General features: G+C 46.8%; 2 protein-coding genes across 17 annotated transcripts in view; one reads left to right on the top strand and one right to left on the bottom strand.

The window, feature by feature from the left end:
- tmem221 (transmembrane protein 221) overlaps positions 1 to 12673 on the top strand; it is a 21009-nt gene extending 8336 nt beyond the window's left edge. Inside the window, exons 2-3 of the mRNA XM_078556092.1 lie at positions 6590 to 6675; positions 11666 to 12673. Of these exons, the coding sequence (XP_078412218.1) occupies positions 6590 to 6675; positions 11666 to 12153 (574 nt within the window). The 3' untranslated portion in view covers positions 12154 to 12673. The remainder of the gene's footprint in view (positions 1 to 6589; positions 6676 to 11665) is intronic.
- Positions 1 to 26457, bottom strand: part of borcs8 (BLOC-1 related complex subunit 8) — a 27180-nt gene extending 723 nt beyond the window's left edge. Inside the window, exons 1-7 of one of the 16 annotated variants that reach the window (XR_013578541.1) lie at positions 26369 to 26457; positions 24444 to 24556; positions 23292 to 23356; positions 20895 to 21002; positions 18766 to 18851; positions 15697 to 15776; positions 9227 to 9870 (exon numbers count right to left, since the gene is read on the bottom strand). Coding sequence is in view for 8 of the 16 variants with exons in the window: in XM_078556093.1 (XP_078412219.1) it covers positions 9784 to 9870; positions 18766 to 18793; positions 20895 to 21002; positions 23292 to 23356; positions 24444 to 24556; positions 26354 to 26405 (453 nt within the window). In the remaining 8 variants the exon portion in view is untranslated. Of the gene's footprint in view, positions 1 to 9226; positions 9871 to 15696; positions 15777 to 17572; positions 18385 to 18765; positions 18879 to 20894; positions 21003 to 23291; positions 23357 to 24443; positions 24557 to 26353 lie in introns of those variants that run through there. The other 15 variants (XR_013578538.1, XR_013578540.1, XR_013578542.1 and 12 more) reach the window with 15 other exon arrangements.

The raw sequence follows: 26457 nt of genomic DNA, 5'->3' as shown, positions 1-26457 counted from the left end.
TTCCTAACTTGTTCCATGTCCCCTGGAACACCACTGTCCTCAAATGGTGGTGCAGCTCCACTTGAGGCATCACACTCCCTATCTACTCATCGGTTTGAGTACTCCCTTTGTCCCTATTTAATGTCGGAAAGAAGGTTTCTGTTGGTCATACTTCGGGCAAGTCCTTACCTTTTTCCTTCCTGGGCTTAATAACCTGTCTTCCTTCAGGCTCTTCAGCGATGTGGGACATCTCCCTCACCATTTATTTCCCTGCTCTGGCACTTCTCCGGTCCCTATTTAATTCTGGGATACTCTGTGGACTTTCCTGGACCTCTTTTGACTTTACTGGCCTGGTTTCGAGCAGCTTTCACTCAAGGTTCATGGCTATTTCACCTTTTGGGGCCTCTTCTCTTTCGCTGGCTAACACCTTGCTGCCAAATCATTCCCAAGAAGGAAATCGATTCCCACTACTGGTAGTTCAGGGACAATTCCTAGTGTAATAGGTCCTGAAACAAGGTCACAGTCTAGGTGGACCTTATGGAGGGGCGCAAGCACAGATCCTCCTCCCACTCCACTGGTCACGGCTTTGGCCTTCAGGAAGGACCAGGATGGCGGGGGGAATAGGTTTAAGTTTAAGTTTCCCTCCAACATTAAGGACTGAGCAGCCCATGTGTCCCAGAGCAGTTCAATGGACTTGCTCACATGTTGGGAGGGGTGGGGGCACACTGTTCCTGACAGGACAAAACTCTTGAAGCTGTCTGGGAGTTTGTCTGGCTCAGACACACATGTTGCCATGCCCACCAAAGGGTAAGTTTCTGTAGCGAGAGCCTCTGCCTGCTCTGCTGCACTACCCATTGGGGCGTCTTTCAGGGACCTACTCTTATGGCGCCCTATTAGACCAATAGGCTTTTAATGCATTTGCGTTTGGAATGGTCTATTTGATTGCAATGAGAACACACCGGTCTCTGGAGGTTCTCCTTTCAGGTTGAGATGGGCTTCTAGAACCCGCTTTCACAGCCATATCTCCTTTCTCAGTGACTGTCTCCGTCTCCGACTCACCCCACGTGGATTTCAACTGAAATTCCATCCCTCTTGTTTCGAACCCACCCAGGATTACAGGTATCTCCGGGACATAAAACGTTTCTCGGACTGCTGTTCCCGTCGCATTCTGAGATCCACACTCAGTGCCATGCGCCGCCATATGAACACACTCGACCTCTCCCTCCAGCAGCACCGCCGCACCCTTTTTCAAAGCTGCGCGTGCCCCCAGTTTCATTTTATTCTTCGCCTCATCCGTCGCCTCAACAAGAAACTTTTTCTCTTTCTCTCAAGTGCTAAGGAACGCGAGCTCCAACAACTCATCGACTCCAACACCCATCTGGGACCCTCCACCCCTGCTTGTCCCTCCGTCCTCACCCCATCTTCCAATCCCAGCCCCAGCCGCGTATTCACTATACCCCCTGACCTTCCCCTCTCCGATGCTGAACGTTCAGTGCTCAGCAAAGGACTTAGTTTCATACCCTTACGCCCTCATCTCAATGAATTTCGGGCTCGGCATGATGCTGAACTCTTCTTCCGCCGTCTTCGTCTCCGTGCTCACTTCTTTGGGCAGGAGTCCTCTCCCCGTTCAACGGATCCTTTTACCCACCTCCAATATTCTCCCTCCACTTGGACCCCTCCCTCTGGATTCTTACCTTCTCTTGATCTTTTCATTGAGAACTGTCGGCGTGACATTAGCCGTCTCAATTTCTCTGCTCCTCTCACCCATTCTAATCTGTCTCTCTCTGAACTTACTGCACTCCGTTCTCTCAGGTCCAACCCCAACATTGTCATCAAACCCGCTGACAAGGGTGGTACTGTTGTTGTCTGGCGCATTGACCTCTACCTCGCGGAGGCTGAGCGTCAACTCGCAGACACTTCCTCCTACCTCTCCCTGGACCATGACCCCACCACAGAACATCAAGCCATTGTTTCCAGGACTGTCACTGACCTCATCTCCTCTGGAGATCTTCCTCCCACAGCTTCCAACTTGATAGTCGCCCAACCTCGTATGGCCCGCTTCTACCTCCTCCCCAAAATCCACAAACAGAACTGTCCTGGCAGACCGATCGTGTCAGCCTGTTCCTGCCCCACGGAACTCATTTCTCGTTATCTTGACTCCCTTCTCTCTCCCCTTGTCCAGTCCCTTCCCACCTACATCCGTGATTCCTCTGACACCTTACGTCACATCAACAATTTCCAGTTCCCTGGCCCCAACCGCTTCCTCTTCACCATGGATGTCCAATCCCTCTACACCTCCATCCCCCACCAGGATGGTCTGAGGGCCCTTAGCTTCTTCCTTGAACAGAGGCCCCAACAATCCCCATCCACCACTACTCTCCTCCGTCTGGCTGAACTTGTTCTCACACTGAACAATTTCTCCTTTAACTCCTCTCACTTCCTCCAAATAAAAGGTGTGGCTATGGGTACCCGCATGGGCCCCAGCTATGCCTGTCTCTTTATGGGGTATGTGGAACATTCCTTGTTCCAGTCCTACTCCGGCCCCCTCCCACAACTCTTTCTCCGGTACATCGATGATTACTTCGGTGCTGCTTCATGCTCTCGTCGGGACCTGGAAAAATTTATTAATTTTGCTTCCAATCTCCACCCCTCCATCATCTTCACATGGTCCATCTCTGACACTTCTCTTCCCTTTCTTGACCTCTCTGTCTCAATTTCTGATGATAGACTGTCCACCAATATCCATTACAAGCCTACCGACTCCCACAGCTACCTCGACTACAGCTCCTCACACCCTGCTTCCTGTAAAGACTCCATCCCATTCTCTCAGTTCCTTCGCCTCCGTCGCATCTGTTCTGATGACGCTATCTTCAAAAACAGCTCCTCTGACATGTCCTCCTTCTTCCTTAACCGAGGTTTTCCATCCACGGTCGTTGACAGGGCCCTCAACCGTGTCCGGCCCATATCCCGCGCATCCTCCCTCACGCCTTCTCCTCCTTCCCAGAAACATGATAGGGTCCCCCTTGTCCTCACTTATCACCCCACCAGCCTCCGCATTCAAAGGATCATCCTCCGCCATTTCCGCCAACTCCAGCATGATGCCACCACCAAACACATCTTCCCTTCACCCCCCTTGACGGCATTCCGTAGGGATCGTTCCCTCCGGGACACCATGGTCCACTCCTCCATCACCCCCTACTCCTCAACCCCCACTTATGGCACCTCCCCATGCCCACGCAGAAGATGCAACACCTGCCCCTTCACTTCCTCTCTCCTCACCGTCCAAGGGCCCAAACACTCCTTTCAAGTGAAGCAGCATTTCACTTGCATTTCCCCTAACTTAGTCTACTGCATTCGTTGCTCCCAATGCGGTCTCCTCTACATTGGAGAGACCAAACGCAAACTGGGCGACCGTTTTGCGGAACACCTGCGGTCTGTCCGCAAGAAAGACCCAAACCTCCCTGTCGCTTGCCATTTTAACACTCCACCCTGTTCTCTTGCCAACATGTCTGTCCTTGGCTTGCTGCATTGTTCCAGTGAAGCCCAACGCAAACTGGAGGAACAGCACCTCATCTTCCGACTAGGCACTTTACAGCCCTCTGGGCTGAATATTGAATTCAACAACTTTAGATCTTAAACTCCCCCTCCCCCCATCCCCACCCCGTTTCTTTTCCCCCCCCCACCCGCTTTTTTTTCAATAATTTATATAGATTCTTCTGTCCCCACCTATTTCCATTATTTTTAAATCTAAAACTAAAACCTTTAGTCTTTCCACCCCACCCCCACTAGAGCTGTACTTTGAATATCCTGTATTCCATTCTTAATTAGCACTTTTCTCAGACAAAGACCACCACCTTCAACACCTCTTTGACCCTTTTGTCTGTGACATCTTTTGATTATCTGCTCACACCACACCCTCAATGTGTCTCTTCCCCCCCCGCCCCCCACCCACCTTAAACCAATTTATATTTCTCCCTTGTTGAAACTATGCTGCAGTTCTGCCGAAGGGCCATGGAGGCTCGAAACGTTGACTGATTTCTTCTCCGCCGATGCTGCCAGACTTGCTGAGTTTTTCCAGGTAATTCTGTTTTTGTTTTGTTCTAGAACCCTCTTTTGTGTTTCCTTTTCTGGGTGGGGGGCCTCTTCTATCTAGATCACCCTGCTTGTCTTTCCAGTGCTCGTGGGAATAGTTTGGAAAGAGTCTGCCCGAGTTTCCAGGCCTAAGGGTGAGATCATAGATGTCTGCTATGACTGCTGAGTCCGGGGCTGTGAGGATTCTCTGCTCCTCCAAGTGTATTCGCAGGTTGGAGGGTAAACAATTTTTAAATTCCTCCAACAATACCAACTCACACAGCCCCTCGTAGGTACGTGGGATTCTTAACAGGTCTTATCTATCGGTCAAATGCGATTTGCTTCAGCTGTTCAAATTCGATGTAGGTTTGGGTGGGTTTCTTACGAGTGTTCTGGAATTGCTGGCGATATGCCTTCAGGGATAACTCGTAGGCACTTAGGATGGCAGCATCGGTCTGCTCATAATTCAGGGACATGTCAGGAGTCTGCATGGAGTCGGCTCTCCCTGACAGCTGCCCTTGAATTCAAAATGTCCAGATGCCCGATGGCCGTTTTAGCTGTCCTGCTATTTTCTCAAAAGTGGCAAAAAATTACGCCACAACATTCTCTTCGAATTTGGGAACAAACCTAGCAAACTTGAGGGCCTCAGAGAGTGGTTCAGGGTTAGAGAGATAGGGGGTGCTACCAGTCAGAGGGAGATTCTCCCTTGCAGCTTCCAATTGTCTAGGGTCTCTATCACTTGGAGTTGCTAGCTCCATTCCCAATTTCCCAGCTCAAAATTAGCTAGGCGAGGTGTTTCAGAGTCACAGTTGAGCCCTACATCTAGCTGCTCTATTGGTAACGTGAGATCCAAATGCTCTACCATTAGCTGGATCAGTTCACTTCTTTTCATTTTACTGGGCAATTTTAACTGTACCCCACCCCCACCTAGCTAAAACATTCAATTGTTCTGTGCTAACGGCTGGCAAAACTTCGCCATTCAAATCCCCTGTTTGATCCACATCTGCGCATCAAAAGTTGCCATTTTCTTAAGTGTTAGGGAAAAGAACTTTGCTGTGGTAAGTTACTTGTTTTTTAAAATTTGTTCCAGCCGAGTTTTCGCCTTTTTGGCTTCCAGTTGACTCTTTTGTATCAGATTTGGCTCGTCTCTTAACTTGGACTCTGGTCAAATTCAAATGGGATCCCAGACTTGAGTTCCCAATTTCTGTCATGGACAGGAAGGGGTTTAATTTAAACAGCCCTGATTCCTCCTCTCACCACCCGTCCGTAAACAGAGATGTGTTTTTTTTTGTTTTTCTGACGTCCCCCTGTATAAACAAGTGGTGTTTTTCCCAATCCTTCAGTTTCAGGTGTGATCCAATTTTTAGTAATAACCCCACAGCAAACTCGAGATAGGTATACTCAGAGGGTTAGTTTATTTGCACACACTCAAAATGATGGGGGGGGGGGGGGGGGGTGCCCCCTGGAATAAAAGCAGCAGGATAGAGTAAGAAAGGGTTACTTGGCAAAGACCAGAGCAAAGAATTATTGTTTCACATGAATTCAGAGTCTAGAATCAAAGTCCAATGATGTATTTTTTCAGAAGTTGGCAGGTTGAAGACTGATGTTAAATACTTCAATTTTCCAGTAAAGATGAGTTCCACAGTGGAATAGGCACACAGAGATTAATTAGTCTTGTAGACGCTGGTACAGAGGTTGTAGTAGAAACAGTGGGAGGGAGCGGGGGGTGGTGGTGGTGGTGGGCAGGTATTCAAATCTGGAAAGAGCCCTTTTTCGAAGTTGCTATGTGATAGATGGAAAATGGCAGACTGATTGGCAGTGCAGCAAGGCACTGTAATTGGTTCTTCCAGCTGGGGGTGGGGGTTTGTCACATGACTCCCACCCGTCCACTTTGGCATTGACAAGGGATGTATATTCCTTTGTCCGGATTCTTGAGATCGTTAATGTACCAACCATTAAGAATTTCAAAGGAAGTTGCAGGGTCCTTTATCCTAGCAGACGGGTAATCTCTGTTGGCCAGGCCTGGCTTAGGAAATGCAGATGACCTTTGTATAATTCCCTTTAAATTTGATCTCTTCAGAGATAGTGAGGTGTCAGCTTCGCAGATATTGCCAGAAAGTTCCTTTTGGTCAGGATTACAGGCAGACATAGCTTCAGTCTTTTTAAAGTCTTTGTCCAGTTTTTTTTTAAATTTAGGAGTAGCCACATTGATATATATATATATTATATACATAGTTCATAAAAACAGTGTGGCATCTTAGCTCCGTGACACACATGTGGCCAGAATCAGGGGAAGAGAAGATATCTCAGAGGGTTGTGGGGTTTGAAGGGATTACAGAGCTAAGGAGGGGCAAGAGAGGCCCCGGAGGGATTTGAAAACAAGGATTAAAATTTTAAAAACCAGTTCAGGAACCTTGTTTGATCGCCCACACTATTATAACTGTTGCTTTTGTAAAATGATAAGTTATAGAAAATTAATCTCAGTGAGGTAGCCAGGATTCTCACCCTGGGTCCATTTCTGCTTTCTCTCCTGTTCCAGAACTGGTTGGATTCTTCTGAATAGTCGATCTTCCCGCCATGTGGCCCTCAGCGCGTTCTGTCTGGGTGTCATCGTGTATCTGGCTGGTAAGTCGTGAAACAGCAGGGATAAGATCTTCCACACCCTCCTGTAGGCAACAACTGAAACGTCAGTTTGGATCTCTTTCAGATGAGACACTAAACCAAGGTGCTCTCAAGTGGACATAAAAGATCCCATGGCATTATTTTGAAGACGAGCAGAGGTGTTCTCCCTGGTGTCCCTGGCCAATATTTATCCCTCGATTAGCATCGCTAAATCAGATTATCTGGTCATTATCCCGCTGTTGAGAGAGATGGCAGTGCGCAAATTGGCTCCTGCATTTCCTACATTACAATGGTGACTACACTTCAAAAAGTCCTTCATTGTCTGTAATGCGCTTTGGGATGTCCTACGGTCACAAAATGTAAGTCTTTCTTCTTGAGAGGGTTGCGCTCTCATTTCGAAGTCAGTAAGTCAGTCCCGCTCCCGAAACTTCAGCACTAATCCAGGTGACACTCCGCAGTGCAGTACGGAAGGAGCACTGCACTCTCCGAGGTGCCGCCGTTTGGATGGGACGTTAAACTGATCCTCCATCTCCCTGTGTGGATGGACATAATAGATCCCGTGGCACTATTTTTGAAGAACAGAGCACCTTCCTGGTCCCCTGGACAATACTCATCCCTCATTTGCCACCATCAAAACCACATATGAACTGTTCATTGATATTGTGTGGTACCTTACCATGTGCACATTTCCTGTCACATTTCCAATACAGCGGTGGCTACAGTTCAGAAGTAAATCATTAGCTGTTCAACACGTTGGCACATCCAAAAATATGACATAAACGCAAGCTCTTTCCTTTTCCCTACATTCAACCACGTCAATTGTTCCGATACCTCGTCCAACTGGCCATTCGTCATGTATTAGCCTGGACTTTTGAGTGTCAGCAGGCTGTGATTGTGGAATGGCAGGGTGGGGCGGGGGGGAATGCGGTGGGGTGGGGAAGGGGATCAAGTCAACCTCAGTCCTGTGCTTAACAGACATGCACACATGCATGAGTTGTTGGTTAGTGATCAGGAACAGGATTCACAGTGTCAGCCAGACCTGGAGAACAAAGGTGGGTTTGCCCAGTAAACTAGCAGAGGACCTTTGACCTTCTTCACCCTATGCCCAAATCCAGTGGCCTTCACCCCTTTCCTAGTTCCTTACCAAGGTTAATCTGAAGGCAACCACCGGGAAATGCACAGGAGCAACCTTAGGATGCTGAGCCCAACGATAGCACTTCTACTCAGGCTGCCAATCACACCTGGGACCTTCATGGTAATAGCCTCCCATTATTGTTGGCCTCGGCACTTAGCAATGAAATCAGGACCTTAACAGGCGCAGGAAACAGACTGTAGGAACAGACCCACAGTCTGTCACTCTGTGACACACTTTGATAAAATCATTATCCTGAAAGACTTGAAACAGGCTGGGACTCTTTCCTCTAGAAGGTAGCAGGACAGGTAGATAAGGTGGTTAAGAAGGCATGTAGGATACTTGTCTTTATTAGCCGAGGCACAGAATTCAAGAGCAGGGAGGTTATGCTGGAGCTGTATAAAATGCTGGTTAGGCCATAACTGGAGTACTGCGTGCAGTTCTGGTCACCACATTATAGAAGGATGTGATTGCACTGGAGAGGGTGCAGAGGAGATTTACCAGGATGTTGCCTGGGCTGGAGGGTCTGAGCTATGAGGAAAGATATTGGATAGTCTGGGGTTGTTTTCCTTGGAGCAACGAAGGTTGGGAGGGGACCTGATAGAGGTGTATAAGATTATGAGGGGCATAGATAGGGTGGATAGGAAGGCACTTTTTCCATTAGTAGAGGGGTCAATAAGCAGAGGCATAGATTTAAGCTAAGAGGGGAGTTGAGGAGAAATGATTTCACCCAGAGGGTGGTGGGAGTCTAGAACTTGCTGCCTGAAAGGGTGGTTGAGTCAGAAACTCTCGTTACATTTAAGAATTATTTAGATATTCACTTGCGTTGTCATAGCCTCCAGGGCTATGGGCCAAGCGCTGGAAAATGGGATTAGTGTAGTCAGATCTTTGTTGACTGGCACAGACACGAAGGGCCGAATTGTCTCCTTCTGTGCTGTAAACGTCTAGGAGTCTAAAAGAAAAGGCTGAGAAGTAACCTAATAGGGTAGATGTAGAGAAGATGTTTCCGCTTGACGGGAAACCCAGAACTAGGAGGTCATAAATACAAGAGAATCACCAATAAATCCAACCAGAAATTCAGGGGAACCTTCTGTACCCAGAGGATGTAGTACCAAAGTGGATAGTTGAGATGAATAGGACAGATACATTTAAGGGGAAGCCAGATAAACACGTGAGGGTGAAAGGGATAGTATAGGGTGATAGTGATAGAAGTGGGAGAAGACTTGTGTGGAGCATAAACATTAGCAGAGGCCTGTTGCACTGAACAGCCTGTTTCTGTAAAATCCGATGTAATTCAGTGTGCTGAACTTCAAAATTAGAGATGGGTGATGGCAAGGGAGACCTGGTGACAAGTTCTCTAGTGTGTGGGATGGGGTCACCTGTACTAAAGATAGAAAAGCATCTTGTTATCAAGGCAGTCTGTTCTCTCCATCCATTTATTTATTACAATACTCATGCACAAGGTGTTATGGTTAATGCAAACCCACAGAAGTAGTGTCAAGTATTCTCCCGAGGTCAGCCCCTTTTCTCAGCAGTCTCTGTATCCCGAGATCAGGAGTGAGGATTTTCAAACAAAGGAACCATAAAGTCTTGTACAGAAAACAAACCTGTGTCTTTAGGACACCATGGAAAGGGTGTAGATGGCTAGGAAGGTAAAGTAAGCCAATTTCTTTTGTACATAAACTCAAACACAGAGCAGACAAATGAGTTCTCCGCCCTCTTATACAATAGTGCAAGTTTTTTGGGGGATGCAGGGGCAGACTACTGGGATAGGTACAATTCATCTGCACGTGACTTAACTTTTCTGAAATAGCTGCTTCCGTGCCATTGTAAAGTTCTGATGGGAAGAATTCGAAGCTGTTTCCTTGTAAAAGCTGCGTTCGGCAAAGTAAAGAGGTTTTTTTTTTATGCTTGTGAAAACACACATACAAAGACACGCACGTGTAAAATACACCAGTGCCAATAACTGTCCATCTCCTTCAGAACCTTATCCCATCTGATCCCTTTTCTTCGCGCTGTCCGGAACGAGCCTTGCGACCATTGTTCACTGAATACACCATCCAACACTGCGGAGAAACCAAACCGTACGTCAGCCCCATTAGTGTTAGACTCGATGGGTAAACGTCTTGCTGGGTAGATACTGACCCATAAAGATGAAATGTCCCTAGGTCTGATTCCTGATCTCGCCCAGGACACCAGTTTGAACATTACAATTAGCCTCAATACCTGTGTGCTGAGGAGGAGGGGGTCAACTGGGGGGTAGGAGTGGGGGATGGTTCCTACTCCTAGATCTGTTGTGATGTAGAATCCAGAAAAAGTAGCAATGATAACTTTCAAAAGCAAATTTGATAAATACTTGAAAAGGAAAATAACTTGCGGCTCACAGGGCAAACAGGATCTCAGTTTAACGTCTCAGCCTAAAGTCAGCACCTCTGACAGTGCAGCACTCCCTCGCTGGGGTGCATCAGCTTTGACCTTCATGGACTCAAGTCTGTGGCGTGTTGAACCCACAATCTTCTGAGTCAGAGTGCTGAAGAGTCACAGCTGATACCTCTAAGTGACCAACGCTTTGAAATGGCATTCTGTGATGATTGGATGTGGTGTTGTGGGAATGTCTGAGGGAAAACAGCAATTCTGAAGAGGTCTGAAACAAAAACTGATCTTCCCACCTCGGGCAGAGACAAGAAAACAATAGTTAAGTCCGAAAGCGATCCCTTCGGTCAACGACATCTGAAAGGAGCGAAGTTTGAGATCCTCAGAGGCCTAATCAGTAGCTAATATCTGGGAATGTTTTTGAAACCAAAAATATAGTTAAGCTTCCTGAGAAAAAAAGGGTTTTCCAGCCTCAGACTAGTTCCTCTTTATCTGGAATGCAGACGTGGGAACAGGAGGAGGCCATTCAGCCCCTCGAGCCTGTTCTGCTATTCAATTAGCTCATGGCTGATCTGTTGCTAAACTCCATCTACCTGCCTTAGTACTGTAATCATTAATATCTTTACCTAACAAAAATAGTTCAATCTCAATTTTGAACTTTCAATTGGTTCCCAGCATCTACAGCTTTTTGGCAGAGAGTGTTCCAGATTTTCACAAGCCTGTGTGTGAATTGCTTCCAGATATTATCCCTGAATGTCCTGGCTCTAATCATAAGGTTATGTCCCCTTGTTCCAGACTCTTCCCACCAGAGGAAATAGTTTATCTCTATCTGCCTTATCAACTCCTTTAATCATCTTAAGCACCTCAATTAGATTACCCCATAATCCACCATACTCAAGAAAATACAAGACTAGTCTATGCAACCTATCTGCATAATTTAACCATTTTCACCCCAGTTACATTCTGATGAATCTGAAGTGCAAACCGTCCGAGAACAATACATCCATCAGGAAGTTTAATGCCCAAAATTAAATGTAGCGCACATGTACCTCTGTCCCACTCAGTGTAGAGAGCTTTACTCTTAGATGGCAGGTATGGAAAAAAGAAAAATGTCTCTTTGGAACAGAGGCTGGGGCAGTATAGAGGGAGCTTTACTCTGTATCTAACCCAGTGCTGTACCTGTCCTGGGAGTGTTTGATGGGGACAGTGTAGAGGGAGCTTTACTCTGTATCTAACCCAGTGCTGTAGCTGCCCTGGGAGTGTTTGACGAACAATGTAGGGGGTGTTTTTTTCCTGTATCTAACCTGTGCTACAACTGGTCACGGTGTATCTGATGCCGACATTTGATAGACACACAAAAAAAAATGAATTGAAAGTAACAGCTTCTGGCATTTTCCCAGTTGTGGTACTGATGCTTGGGAGATTTTTTATCATGAATTATTATCAGCTCTGTGGGATTTTACAGAGATCCATGTACTTTTCTTCCAGCTCTCTGCATTTATGTGCTGTTGGAGTTCGAAAATGAGAGCGCAATGGCAAGCGCCAGTGTCCTCGCTGCTGGGGTACTGGTGCTCTTCATCATCGTCATCCATGCCCTGGTGAAGGCTTGGTGCGCGGACAGGGCCAGACTCCCAGAGCGTGGCACCACCCTGTTTGAGAACAACCCCACCCCGAGAGGCGGCTGGCCGGAGCCAGAGCGGTCGGATCACAGGGAGGAAGAGGAGGAAGAGTCGCACTTGCCCGCTTTCCGCAGAGAGACCGCCTACGAACGCTACCGGGAGCAGAAGGCCTTTTACGTGGCCACTTCGGCGAGCCGTGCTGGCCTTGCAGGGCGTGATGGGTACGGGCGTTCACGGGCGCTGTCGGCAGAACGTAGTATGCCGTGTGCCGGGCCGTGGGATGGGGTGACGCATGAAATGAGGCGGGTCCTGGCACGCAAGGGAACCATCTGCAGGAAGGACTCAACGCTGGTCTGAGCCCGGTGTCGTCAGCAGTGACCAGACTGGTGCAGCAGCTGGCAATATTGGCAGAGATTCCACAGGCGCATGCGTGACCCCGTTAGTGAAGACTTTTCGTACCTCCTCCCCCCCACCCTCCTCCCCCCACCACCGTCCCTGCCTCACCCTTCTGCTCGGAGAAAGATTTTGGTCTGTGAGTTGCAGGGTCAGCACGGCATAGGCAATGGGGCAACAACAGGTAAATCGACAGGACCAACCTTCTGAATGAACCAAGTATCGAGAAAGGAACACAGAGCAACGGAGAAGCAAGTTGGTAAAGTTAAAAGTCAAGATCAGATAGAAAAAAAGGGGAAGAAAGACTGGATTAAAAGATTGAAAAATATAGACAAATGAAAAGTAAGAAAAATATTCAATTTTAAAAATCTCTAACAATTTACTACCTACAGGAATGAGATTGCAGTTTCAATTATTCCCTTTCAGGGCCGGAGAAGTTGAGCAGGAACGTAAATTTCCTCATTAAAAGTTACTTACACTGTTATCTCGCAGTCCTAACTTTCTGCAGAGAGTTTAATTAACGCACAAAATGCAGCAATTTCACTAAACTCGCGGGAAAATTGAGGGTGAGCTGACGTTTACACATCACTGATGCCGGAGCGGTGCAAACTGACCAGCAACTCGTGGCGATCAGCAATTCACGGGGGTCTCTCTTCCTCGCCTCAAGTTGCTGGGGCAATTTCCACTTTGACAAACGCGAGCCTCATGAAACTCGCCATTATTTTGGCAGCAAAGTCTGTTCCAATTTCTTCAGAAGTGGGAGTCTCATCTTCATTAGGAGTGAAAGCCACCACTGAGCACCAAGTGCAGGTGAAGAAATTTACCACATTTGATTACTGACTGGGGCAATCTTTTTTTAAAACTTAAAACAAGGGCAAAAAGTTGAATTAATTGAATGAGGACAAGAATGTCTTAGTGCTGCTACTTTTTAACCTAAGAAAACAGACTCCTTTTGCAGATATATATTTTTGACTAGACCATAAGACCATAAGACATAGGAGCAGAAATTAGGCCATTCGGCCCATCGAGTCTGCTCCGCCATTCAACCATGGCTGATAAGTTTCTCAACCCCATTCTCCCGCCTTCTCCCCGTAACCTTTGATCCCCTTACCAATCAAGAACCTATCTATCTCGGTCTTAAATACACTCAATGACCTGGCCTCCACAACCTTCTGTGGCAATAAATTCCATAGATTCACCACTCTCTGGCTAAAGAAGTTTCTCCTCATCTCTGTTCTAAAAGGTCTTCCCTTTACTCTGAAGCTGTGCCCTCGGGTCCTAGTCTCTCCTACTAATGGAAACATCTTCCCCACGTCCACTCTATCCAGGCCTTTCAGTATTCTGTAAGTTTCAATCAGATCCCCCCTCATCCTTCTAAACTCCATCGAGTATAGACCCAGAGTCCTCAAACGTTCCTCATATGTTAAGCCTTTCATTCTTGGGATCGTTCTCGTGAACCTCCTCTGGACCCTCTCCAGGGCCAGCACATCTTTCCTGAGATACGGGGCCCAAAATTGCTCACAATATTCTAAATATGGTCTGTCCAGAGCCTTATAAAGCCTCAGCAGCACATCCCTGCTTTTATATTCTAGTCCTCTCGAAATAAATGCCAACATTGCATTTGCCTTCCTAACTACCGGCTCAACCTGCAAGTTAACCTTAAGAGAATCCTGGACTAGGACTCCCAAGTCCCTATTCCCTTTGCCATGTTGCAGTCATTAATGTAAAGGTGCCAGCTTCCCTCCACAACCCTCTATGTTCAAATCTTGGGAGATGTCAACAGGCTGCTCAACTTTGGAGGGAGTCACACCCGAACCTGAGCCCTTTTCCTGCCGCCGGTGGAACCTTTGACTGATTTTCCATCTTCACCCAGGGGGAGATGAGGCTGATCCTATAGGAGCTTCCCCATCACTTTCCCTGGACGAGATGAACTAACTCAGCACAAACTTGGTTTGAAACTTGGGATGTCTCTGTGCCTGCTGTCCTAACTTCAGTCAGCATTCCACCTCAGTACACCTTTGCACACCCTGCACAGCTTTATGTCATGTCAAGTGGTGGCTTGTAATAAGTTTGGGTTTATTTCAAGCTGGGTTTGGTTAGAATTCCAATTTCCTCTTCCCCCTCAGGGCTTGGGACTTGGACTGCTGGGGAACATAAGCATTTAACGGCTATTTGGCCTTGGAAGGCATCGCATCGGAGCTCCATACTTTTCTTCCAGTTTCCACACATACATAGAGACATGCATATTTTCCAGGAGCAATCACTAAATAGTGATTAAGAGCAGAATCCCCCTCGCCACAACTCTGCAACACACACACAGACACACACACAAACTTTCCCGTGCTGAGTTAGTTATGCTAGGTCAGGGTGGTGAACTGAACCCCTGAGATGCTGAGGCCAATTAAAGTGATTCACCCTGCCCATCATCTCAGCTAACTGTAAACAGACTGGGGGTCAGAGTGAGAGGCAGCCCCTGCAGCCATACAGAGGATGGAAGGAAAAGAACTAATTTTTCACCAAGGTTTACGCGAGGGTATTTATGTTTTCAAACAATGCAGATTCGAGCTGGGTGGTTTGGGAAGGGGATTTACATTTTTGTACTCCGCTTCAGAAGGACAAATTCTCAGCCCCTCACAGTTCATTACACTGAACAATTCTCCGATTCTGTTATCAAACGGCAGAGGTAACAATTGGTACAATGATGGTTTCACCTGTTGCAGGAAGAGTAACAAGCCCAATAGGTTAAAGCATAAAATGCACTTAATCGCCAACATGCAGAAACATTCCTGTTTCCCAGAGTGCCGCCAACTGATACGTAAGGCAGATCTTTGGGAAGTATTCCTCGACAGATCGCCACTAAATGCAGAATCGTGCCGAGTCAGTTATGCTAGGTCAGGGCGGTGAGCTGGATGTTACAGGTTTGTAACTTGACACTCCCAGAACAGACAAAGGGGAAGGATTATGCCCGGCTGCGAAGCCCTCTATGGTCGAACAGCCCACCAATATTCGCCAAAGCTGAAAGCCGGTTCATAGACACTTGGGTGGGCTATCCTACCTCATGGGGCATCACAACCCTGCTTAATTCTCTCGTGGCATCACAATCCTGCTCAATCCTCTCCTTCCCTGAACAATAGATACGCACACCTTCCAGTAAGGGGTGGGGTTTGCAGGTCACACCAACAGCATTTGGCATTAGCTCAGAGTCCAAACGTACTGATCTAACTGATACCCTCCCCTTCGCTAAGCCTATCCATTGATGCAGGGCTGTGAAACTTCCTTGTCAATCTAGCTCAGTACTGTGGCAGGTGGTGGGCTCACGAGCTGAGATGCTGTGAATCCAAAGGAAGAGATTAATTCCCAAATCGACACACAAGAGGGCACTTGGGTCAATGAACTCCCAACCTTGCTTATCTGGTCAAGTGAAAATCAGGTGCTTTGGAGGTGAAGTGGGTGGGGGGGAGGTATTGGGAAGGTTTAATGACAAACAAAAGGTCGCCTGTAGCTCACCTGGCTTTTTGAAGATGAGAATGATGCTCACACGACTCATTCTCTTCAAACCAAGCTCAGGACATTCTTTACATCACTTCCTGCGATGGACAAAAAAAAAAACAAAATAGCTTGGTAACTGTTGTCCAATCAGAGAAAAAACACCATGCATGCGCATAGTTTAAATTTCTTCCCTGTCGGAAATGCCCTTATATTGATGTTTTCCCAATACAGAAAGTAGCTACAGACATCAAAATGAGAGAGACTGACCACTTGACCAGTCAGCAAGTCTTGGGCAGTGATGGGTTGGATCTGTTGGGCACTGATCCAGTTAGCCAGGAACCTTCAACTTCTCAAAACAAAAACAGAATTACCTGGAAAAACTCAGCAGGTCTGGCAGCATCGGCAGAGAAGAAAAGAGTTGACGTTTCGAGTCCTCATGACCCTTCAGCAGCTGAAGGCTCATGAGGACTCGAAACGTTAACTGATTTCTTCTCCGCCGATGCTGCCAGACCTGCTGAGTTTTTCCAGGTAATTCTGTTTTTGTTTTGGATTTCCAGCATCCGCAGTAGCTTTTTGTTTTTACCTTCAACTTCTCAACTGTAACAGAGCTTTTCAAAAAGCTTGATGTCTGTTTAGTGCTTGAATCACCAAACTGTAACCACTCGCCATAGAATCATTATGGCACAGAAGGAGGACATTCAGTCCATCGAGTCCATGCCAGCTTCCTGTAGAGCAATCCAGTCAGTCCCACCCCTTGCTCTATCCTCGTGGCCCTGCAAGTCTATTCCACTCAAGTACCCATCCAATTTCCTTTTGAAGTCATGGATCAGCTCCACTGCCATCGCCCTGAGGTGCTCCTCACTCCCCCCCCTCATTTACCAGTGGCTCATCATTGCTCAGTCTCCTTCAATTCTGTTAGAGCGATATAGGGTGATTGGTATGTATCACCTTCACCACTGAGAATCTCGGGCTGCTTCAAGGATCCCAGCTACTAGCTGGAGGGCCGTTCAGATTAGCTCCCCCTGCTGTCCGATGCCTCCCTCGGTCACAACAATTCTTTGTATTCCTCGTTTTATTGCCTACCGCTATTGCAAGATGAACTTCCTCTGCCAAGTTCAAATTGCTGCATCCCACACAGTGCCCGCAGGGGCTGCCAATCCTTTGGGATTACCCTGGAATCTCCAGGAATTAAAAATTTAATCTCCAGGGCTCTGCTGTGAACAACTACAGAATAATCACGGGGCATTTATTAAAAAAAAATTGTGAATTCCCTCCCCCCCCCCAACCCGACCCCCCACATTTTCTTTGAACGTTTATTCGTTATAAAAATAATCGGAAGATGAGTTAAAAAGGATTTGTGGTCATTGAAAACTTGTACACTTACCAGTTGGCCAGGGAAAGGCAGGTGCCATAGGATGGAAATGTTGTGCGACCAATGTCAGCAGTGTGAGGCGGGAGAAGGCAGGACATAACATGAAACCTCTAGGAACTGTAGCATAGTGGTTATGTTACTGGACTAGTAATCCAGAGGCCTAGACTAATGATCAGTCACATGAGTTCAAATCCCACCAACCCAGCAACCGAGAAATTAAATAAATCTGGAATAAAAAGCTAGTTTCAGTAATGGTAACTATAAAACTACCAGGATGTTGTAAAAAAAATCCCATCTGGTTCATTAATGCCTTTCAGAGAAGGAAATCTGCCATCCTTGCCCCGGCTTGGCCTATAAGAGACTCCAGATCCAGGGCAATGTAGTTGACTTTTAAAAGCCCTATGAAATGGCCCACTCGGTTGTCAGGAAATGATTCACCACAACCTTCTCGACGTCAGTCAGGGATGGGCAATAACATTCACATCCATGAAATTCAATCAGAGTTGGTAACCCTAAGCTCACCTCAAATTCCAATGGAGAATCATTGCTCTCAACACATTCTGTCTCGAGACCTCAAAAATTCAGACTCTCTCTCCTTCCTCAGTCTTCCCTTCCTCCTTTTGAGGAGAGGTTGAGCAGGTTGGGCCTGTACCCCTTAGCTTAGAAGAATGAGAGGTGATCTTATTGTAGCATATAAGCTCCTGAGGGGGCTTGACAGGGTAGGTGCTGAGAGGGTGTTTCCCTTCGTGGGGAAACCTCGAACTGGTCTAACTGGGCAGCAGAGTTTCAAAATAGGGGGTCTCCCATTTAAGGTGGAGATGAGGAGGAATTTCTTCTCTCAGAAGGTCATTAGCCTTTGGAATTCTCTTCACCAGCACCGAATATATTCAAGGTTGAGTTAGACAGATTTTTGATTGACAAGGGAGTCAAGGGTTACGGGGGCCTGGCAAGAGAGTGGAGTTAAGGCCACAATCAGATCAGCCATGACCTTATCGAATGGCGGGGCAGGCTCAATGGGCTGAATGGCCTACTCCTGCTCCTAATTCTTATGATCTTCTGTTCCTCTTCCTATCTGTGGCCTTTCGAAACCCGAGCTTGGTCTCACTACTTCTCGATTTGCCTCGTCTTCTCCTCAACTCCTGTTGACCTTTCCTGCACTGCTTGACCGATTGCTGCACAAATTAACATAATACAAATGGTGCCGGGCTCGCTTGCTCACGATGTCGAAATGCCTCGACAATCCCGTTAGGTGGTCAGTTGGGCTGCTCTGTTCTTGCTTTTGTACCCACACACCCAACCTACTGACCAGAGGAGCGTGGGGGTCGTTGAACAGCCTGTGGGAGGAGGAAATTTGAAAGAAAAATATAACTCTTGGCACTTTAGCAGACCTTCCAACCTTGAGGTAAATTTCATTAGAGTGGTAACAGAGCCAAATGCCAAAGGTTGAGGTATAACCAAATTGACTAAGGATTCAAACATTGCTTTCGGCCCAGAGAAGCTTCAGACTGCCACTTTATGGTCTGATACAAAATATAAGCAAAGCAATAACCAAACATATAACAATTAAAACATTTTAGGAGATTGCTCAAAAAAAATGTGGCGAGTTGGAAGGTCCACGTTGGTCAAGTATTCAAGATTCAACTGTACTTGAGGCTGCGTAGGCCCCAAGCCTGGCATTAGATTTTGGTTTTGCCCCAGATTTCAGCAATACTAACCTGGAAAGGGAGGGGTGCACGCTTGGCTCTGCACTCAGGAAGAAGAGAAGGAGGGAGGTTCAGGAACTGCCTGTGTAACAATGGAACTGTAACAGACACTCACATCACTAAAGCTGCATGCAGCGATGGGTAAAAAGAAAATAAAATGCAAATGCAACATAAACACTGGAGTACTGAGGGTGCATTTTAATAATGTGCAATTTAAATCACGTTACAAGCAGGGCACAGACTTGACCCTGCCACATATCACAATCTAGTCAGCCTTTCAGATTCCAGCAAATCTTATCATCTCACAAATACTGAGGGTTGAGGTAGATAGATGGATTTCTTTCAGAAAATAACATTTTATGATACAGTGGAATAATTTGAGACATGAGGTGTGATGAGTGTACCGCGCTTGGTAAGAAAAAGCTGATTGCACCAATGGTTTTCTAAGCTCTCCACCACCAAGGGATCTCCCTGCCTCATGTCATAACAGACATATGAATAGGAGCAGGAATAGCTCATACAGCCCCATGAGCCATTCAATATAATCATGAACTCCCCTTTCCTGCTCTATCCCCATATCCCTTGATTCCCTTAATGTCCGAAAACCTATGTATCGATCGCAGTATTGAATAATACTCAGTGACCAAGCATCCATGGCTCTCCGGGACAGAAATTTCCAAAGATTCACAACCCTCTGAGTGAAGAGATTTCTCCTCATCTCAGTCCAAAATGGCCAACCCCTTATCTTGAGACTATGACCTCCCAGTTCCAGGCTATCTAGCCAGAAGGAAAACAGCCTCTACCCTGTCAAGCCCTCAAAGAATTTTATGCTTTTCAATAAAATCACCTTTTATTCTTCTAACCTTCATAAAATGTATTCCCATTCTTCTCAATCTTTGGGTCTGTTGTAGACTGATTAAAAACAGACTAATTGCCATGATTAGTCAGTGACTCCCATTATCACCAGCCAGAACTTCTGCACCATCACCATTCAGTGATCCTCTGTTGTAAAGTGCAGATGGACATAGCGGGAAGACAGGATGGCTCTCCGGTGCAATGCCTCCTGCAGTTGAATAACTTCCTGACACACACTCAAGGCTCGCTTATAGAGAATGGCTACTTGTAGTGAGGTATAAGTGAACAGGGGCAGTTTCCATGGAGCAGGACCCCAGCAAAATAGGGCTTGTTCGGAAGAAGTTGGGTGACGCTGTTGGAGTAGGAGCAGGGTAAAGCCTTCATTTCTTCAAACCTGCAATTAAAGAGTTTCTGAGACCTCCCAGGTAGACGGACCATCAATGTCACACTGGCTGCAGACAGCAGTCCCATTGTCTTCCATCACTGAAGAAAGCCTTTCACTGAGCAAAAGGTTTGCCCTGCCTGGGGAGCATGAAAGTGCGGATGGTTTGACACAATCGAACAGTCCCTGCACAGAGAAGGGCTTATCAAGGTTTCCCACCCACACCCTCCAGCCCAGCTAAATAACTTGATGCAGGACTGCATCATGATGCTGATGGAGGCACAGGACATAGGAAGAGGCATAAGGGGGAAGAGAGACAATATAAAAATGTCACTTGATGCCATAATAGACACTCAGTACTCACAGAACTTAAAACAGCTACAATGAAAATAAGTCAAACCAAACATCAAACGATATAATCCCCCAGGAGGTTTCATTAAATCAGCACTTCATCGCCATCATATTTGTTGTCTTTTTCTCTCTATCTCATTAAAAATCTAGTGCAGATGTCACACTTCCTGTTAAGAACTCATTTTCAATTGTTGAAAGGTGTGACCAAAAATAAGTGACGTGTACCATTGCAAATTGCTATGTCAACATTTCCCATTCAATTTTCCTATGTCATCTGTCACACTGTAGGCTCTGGCCACTAAGTGGTACTGTGACACGATTTGTTTTCCCCTACCCGCTGAAGTTGTCAGGTCATTCTAGGCAAGTCAGCCAGCTTTAGCTTATGCAAATTCTAACTTCACCTCAATACACAAAGGCTCCATGGCTACCCAGGCCTGAGGTGCTGCTTGTAATGATTCCCCCTGACACACACCCAAGCTGACAGCGGAATGATTAAAACTGGGAGACTGGAAACTAGAGGCATACCAAGCAGAACCCATGACCCTCACAGTACCTGCGGCTCTGCAGAGAGCTCATCTGGTTCTTGATGCTGATGGCTTGTCGGAGCAGCCCCTCAATGTTCTTGAAGTATGCCCCACTGTTGGACATACTTTTAACAGCACTATACAGGGAGTGAGGGAGAAAAAAAAAAGAGGCAGAGTTAATCCCTTCAGGGTAGATACCAGCAATGGCTTAGTCAGAAGCACCTTGGTTTGGAACCAAAAGGGCTGTGGGTTCAAGTCCCCACTCCAGAGACTGGAGCGCACAATCCAGGCTGATACTCCCCATGCAGTACTGACAGGGTGCTGCACTGCTGGAGATCTTGTGGATGTGACATTAAAGCAAGGCTCCATCTGCATCTCTCAAGTGGTAGAAGATCCCAAAGCACAATTTGAAGAGGAGAAGCAGATGTTTCTCTGGTATTTTGCAAAATAATTATCCATCAACTAACATCTATAAAAGGTGCACATTGCTCTTCAGAGTCACCTTGCTGAGCACAAATCAGCAGCTCTGTCTCCTACACCACAACAGTGACGACACTTCAGAGAAGTATTTCATTGATTGTAAAGTGGTTTGGCACGTGCTGAGGTTGTGAAAGGCACTGCAGAAATGCAAGGTTACTTTTCTTCTTTCTAAAATGGTTGTATTTCCCCAGTTGAAGAAATTTTGCTTCAGTGAAATAGTCAGGCTCTGACCTTTCACTTGATACTGGAGTCAATGCCAGGCCTGACAGCTGGGAGGAAAGTCTACTCTTGTCTATTGGCCACAAGAATGCTGCAATGTTAAATAAGTTTGGGTTTCAACTGAGGTCCTAGTGGACATGGACACCCAGCGTAAAACTGGCACCAACTGTCAATGTCACTCAGAGGGAGACCATGGGCCAGGAGAGTTGGCGTGGTAAATGGAAAAATGCCAAAACGGCGTAATTCAGAGACACGGTGTTGAGAGCTTTATTCTGTATCTAACTCCGTGCTGTACCTGTCCTGGGAGTGTTTGATGGGGACAGTGTAGAGGGAGCTTTACTCTGCATCTAACCCCGTGCTGTACATGTCCTGGGAGTGTTTGATGGGACAGTGTCAAGGGAGCTTTACTCTGCATCTAACCCTGTGCTGTACCTGTCCTGGGAGTGTTTGATGGGGACAGTGTAGAGGGAGCTTTACTCTGCATCTAACCCCGTGCTGTACATGTCCTGGGAGTGTTTGATGGGACAGTGTCAAGGGAGCTTTACTCTGTATCTAACCCTGTGCTGTACCTGTCCTGGGAGTGTTTGATGGGGACAGTGTAGAGGGAGCTTTACACTGTATCAAACCCTGTGCTGTCCCTGTCCTGGGGGTGTTTGATGGGGACAGTGTAGGAGGAGCTGAAAAAGGAACTCCAGCAGGGAGCACCACCTTCAATGGAGGGAGAGAGAAACATCTGTAACACCTTCTAGTCAATCCATATACAGAGAGCATGCTGCAGATGGAACAATTGCCCACATTGAGCATTAAATTTTATTCAATCATGGGATCATACAGCATTACGCACTCTCATTTTAGTTACAACATGGGTATATACAGACTAAGCTCCCTCTGCACTGCTCCCATCAAACACTTCCAGGGCAGGTACGGGGTTAGACACAGAGTAAAGCTCCCTCTACACTGTCCCATTAAACACTACCACTTATGATGGAAGGAAGGTCAATGATGAAGCAGCTGCAGATGGTTGGGCTAGGACACCACCCTGAGCAACTCCTGCAGCAATGTTGTGAGACTGAGGTGATTGGCCTCCAACAAGCACAAACATCTTCCTTTGCGCTAGGTATGACTCCAACCAGTGGAGTTTCCCCTGATTCCCATTGACTTCAGTTTTGCTAGGGATACGTGATGCCACACATGGCCAAATGCTGCCCTGATGTTAAGGGCAGTAATTCTTATCTCACCTTTTGATTTCAGCTCTTTCGTCCATGTTTGAACCAAGGCTGTAATGAGGTCAGGAGCTGAGTGACCCTGGTGGAACCCAAACTGAGCGTCATTGAGCAGGTTATTGCTGAGTAAGTGCCGCTCGATAGCACCGTCGACGGCACTGTCCATGTGAGTACAGGTTCTACCAACCTGGGCAGCACATCAATATCCCACCTAGGCATCCAGTCAGTAAATGCCAGCTGGCTATCTGACAATGGGAGCTTCACGTGCCAGTATAATGCTGCTTTGGTCCGCTGCCTGTATATGGAAGGATTCTCCAGCTGGGATCACTACACAGTCATTAGGAGGGGAAATCCTGCCTCATGAGGAGCCAAGATCATTACAGTATCTCCATTCGTCAACGCTACTTCAATTAGCTCACATAACACAGAGCAGGGTTGATGCTGGCACCTTACACTCAGCACTGATTGAAAGCATTTCCTTCATCTTTCTGAGGACAGTCTCACCTGCAGGCGTATTCGACAGTATATATCGCACCTTGGCACTGCTCCTCCACTCCTTGCATGTCTGTCTGTGGGGGAAACAAAAGGAGGGAAATTTAACAGACCAATCCTGCTGATCAAATCACAGCATTTTATTTTCAGGATAAGGGAATCCTTCCTTTCATAAAGCTAGACCGAGCAAACCTGCGTCAGCAATGCACTCGGGCTCCCTGTACCATCGACACCATGGGATGGGTTCCATGGGGCTGATACATAGGTTATCGACACAAAAAGAAATCGGTGTGTGCATGTGGCTGTGTGAGGGCAGTTTACCCACAAGTGACTGTGTTACTTCCATAGGTGATAGTGCAGGTGCTGTTTCCTTTGCTTGTAAAAGAGAGCATGCTCTGTTAGCTGCATGTGAATGTGAACCCACGTGTGATTGTATGAGTTCTGTTCCCTGTGTGTTTGCTCTGTAAAAGGTGCTGTTACACATGAGGACTGCAGTCAGCCCCGTCGGTGTAGTTCCCCCTCCCTGGCCGGCGTCGGTGGTGAATTAGTGGAAGAGGAGAAAGCACCACTGCACACCTCACCCCCGTTATTCTCCTGTTCCCCAGTCACAAACACAGGGTGAAGAAGTGAGAGATCAGCAGGGTCAACGTCCACACAGCAGGAGAAACTGAGACAGTCCCTGATAGCTCAGTGGCTATATGATGCCTGTCCAGTGCAAAATAGGAAATCTGGACTTCAACCTGTATTAATCTGGCTGATCCTGGCCAGGGGTAACACCCAGGTCAGTGTGACGGAATTTTGGTACCTTCGAGGTAGGAATATTTGGGGTGGGGTGGGAGTGGAGGGAGAGGATGATAAAAAACAGAAACAAGCCTGCTTGAGGATACTACCCAGGAAGTCTAGCAGGAAAGCTCACAATTGTGTTGAGAACAGTTGGCCACAATGGTTCCTGCAGTCAACTAGCTTCTGTAGACAGCAGATATCTAATATTGCTGATGAGGCAGTAGGAAGAGGAAGAGGGCTGGGGGAGGAAGGGTGGGAAGAGGGGGAGATCTGCCTGGTTATTTCCTGTCAGCAATGGACAATGAAAATGGACACAATTGGAGCAGATATAATTCAAATGCAAGGCAGCAATTCCCCGTCACTCATTCGCCCTCCCCTCACCTTGTGCTGCACCAGCTCTGGGAGGGATCGGCGCACGTGCTCTTGCAGTCGGTACAGAGCCACCGATGGCTCGTTGGCCAAGAAGTACATACTTTCTGTGAATTTATCTGTAACTGGATGAGAGCCCAGAAATTAGACCATGTGTGACTTACGGAGCTGCCCTCTCTCAGGCAGCCACAGCGCATGATTTATCCGGCACATTTTATTGAAACAAAATTGTATTTGTATAGCGCCGCTCAAGTAGTAAAAAATCCTGAAGCGCTCTGGTTAAGCAACACCTCAATTTTAAAATTCTCATCCTTGTTTTCAAATCCCTCCGTGGCCTCACCCCTCCTTATCTCTGTAATGTCCTCCATCCCCACAATCCTGCGAGATATCTGCGCTCCTCCAATTCTGGCCTCCTAACCCTTCCCCATTTCCATCGTTCTAGCATTGGCGGCCATGCCTTCAGATGCCTGGGCCCAAGCTCTGGAATTCCCTCCCTCTCTTTCCACCTTTAAGAGACTCTTTAAAACCTACTTCTTTGTCCAGGCTTCTGGCCACCTTCCTAACACCTCATGCAGCTCAGTGTCAAATTGTTTTTGTTAACCCTCCTGTGAAGTACTTTGAGACACTTTATTATATTAAAGATGCTTTATAAATACAGGTTGTGGCTGTAAAGCTTTTTGGGACATCCTGAGGCAAGTTTATTTATTTAACTTCAATTTAAGACTACCTGTTCACTTTTAAATGCTCCAACTGATATTCTTTAAAAAGGCACAAAAAAATTAAAATCAGCAGAGCAGACTTCTTCACGTACATTTTTCTCTCGAAGACATTTTCAATATCACCTTCCCTCTCTCAGAGCATCAATGTAAAACCACAGCCCAATGTGATTAACAGTCTACCGCCCCATGTTAACTCAAATTCATCTTCCTGGCAGGAAATTATTGAGCAATTGGAATACAGCAACATAAACAAAATGGTAACTGAGGTGCTGGGGAATAAACAAACATTCAACATCATAAGCTAAGTGAACTCTGTGGCGTTGAATCTAGAGTGAACGTCATGGACAATTTGAGTACAAGAGGAGGTCACTCAGTCCATCTCTTTCTTGGACTCCCCTCTGTCCTCACTGCCTGACCACAGACACGGAACTCTCTATCCCTAGGGATTGTCAACTCTGGCTGGACACAATTCCAGGAGGTTTTGTCATTTGACCTCCAATCATACGATCCAAATCAAACAGCATTTTGTTTTCTCCCCTCTCTCCAGTAGCAATTTAAAAAAAAAATACAGACTTCTATTTATATAGCACCTTTCATGACCTCAGGACATCTAAATGCGCTTTACACCCAATGAAATACTTTTGAAGTGTAGTCACTGTAGCAATGAAGGAAACACAGCAGCCAATTTCTGCACAGCAAGATGCCACAAACAGCAATCACACTCCCAGAGCTGCACCGTCGGTAGGTGCTGCCTGAACGAGACATTAAACCGAGGCCCTATCAACCCTCCTAGGTGGATGTAAAAGATCCCATGGCGTTATTTCAAAGAGGAGCAGAGGGGTTCTCCCTGGTGACCTGACCAATATTTGTCCCTCAACCAACATCGCAGGAGCAGAATATCTTGATCGTGGTCACATCGCTATTTGTGGGAGCTTGCTGTGCGTCAATTAGCCGACGCGTTTCCTACATCACAACAGTGACTCCACTTCAAAAAAAAAAGTACTTAACTGGCTTTAAAACGCTTTTGGGGGATGTGCTGAGCATTTGAAAGGCGCTATATAAAGGCAAGCTCTTTCCTTCTTATTCTGTTTTTGGAGCCAGTTCTTTCGATTCCCATTTCCTGCCCCTTTAATTCCATCTCTGGCTGCTCACAACCCCTCCTGAGGGTTTTTAGGTGGGGGGGAGGTCTGTGTAAAAATGTACATCGGAAGCTCTCACCCTTCTTAACTTTCAGGTGCATCTCCTGTTCCTCCATCTTCAAACTGCAGCCACTTCCTGCCCCATCCCCAGGAAATGCTCACCCATCC

Source organism: Cetorhinus maximus, chromosome 13 (assembly GCF_964194155.1).
Source record: "Cetorhinus maximus chromosome 13, sCetMax3.hap1.1, whole genome shotgun sequence".
NCBI lineage: Eukaryota > Metazoa > Chordata > Chondrichthyes > Lamniformes > Cetorhinidae > Cetorhinus > Cetorhinus maximus.
This window is presented reverse-complemented; position numbering and strand designations above follow the sequence as displayed.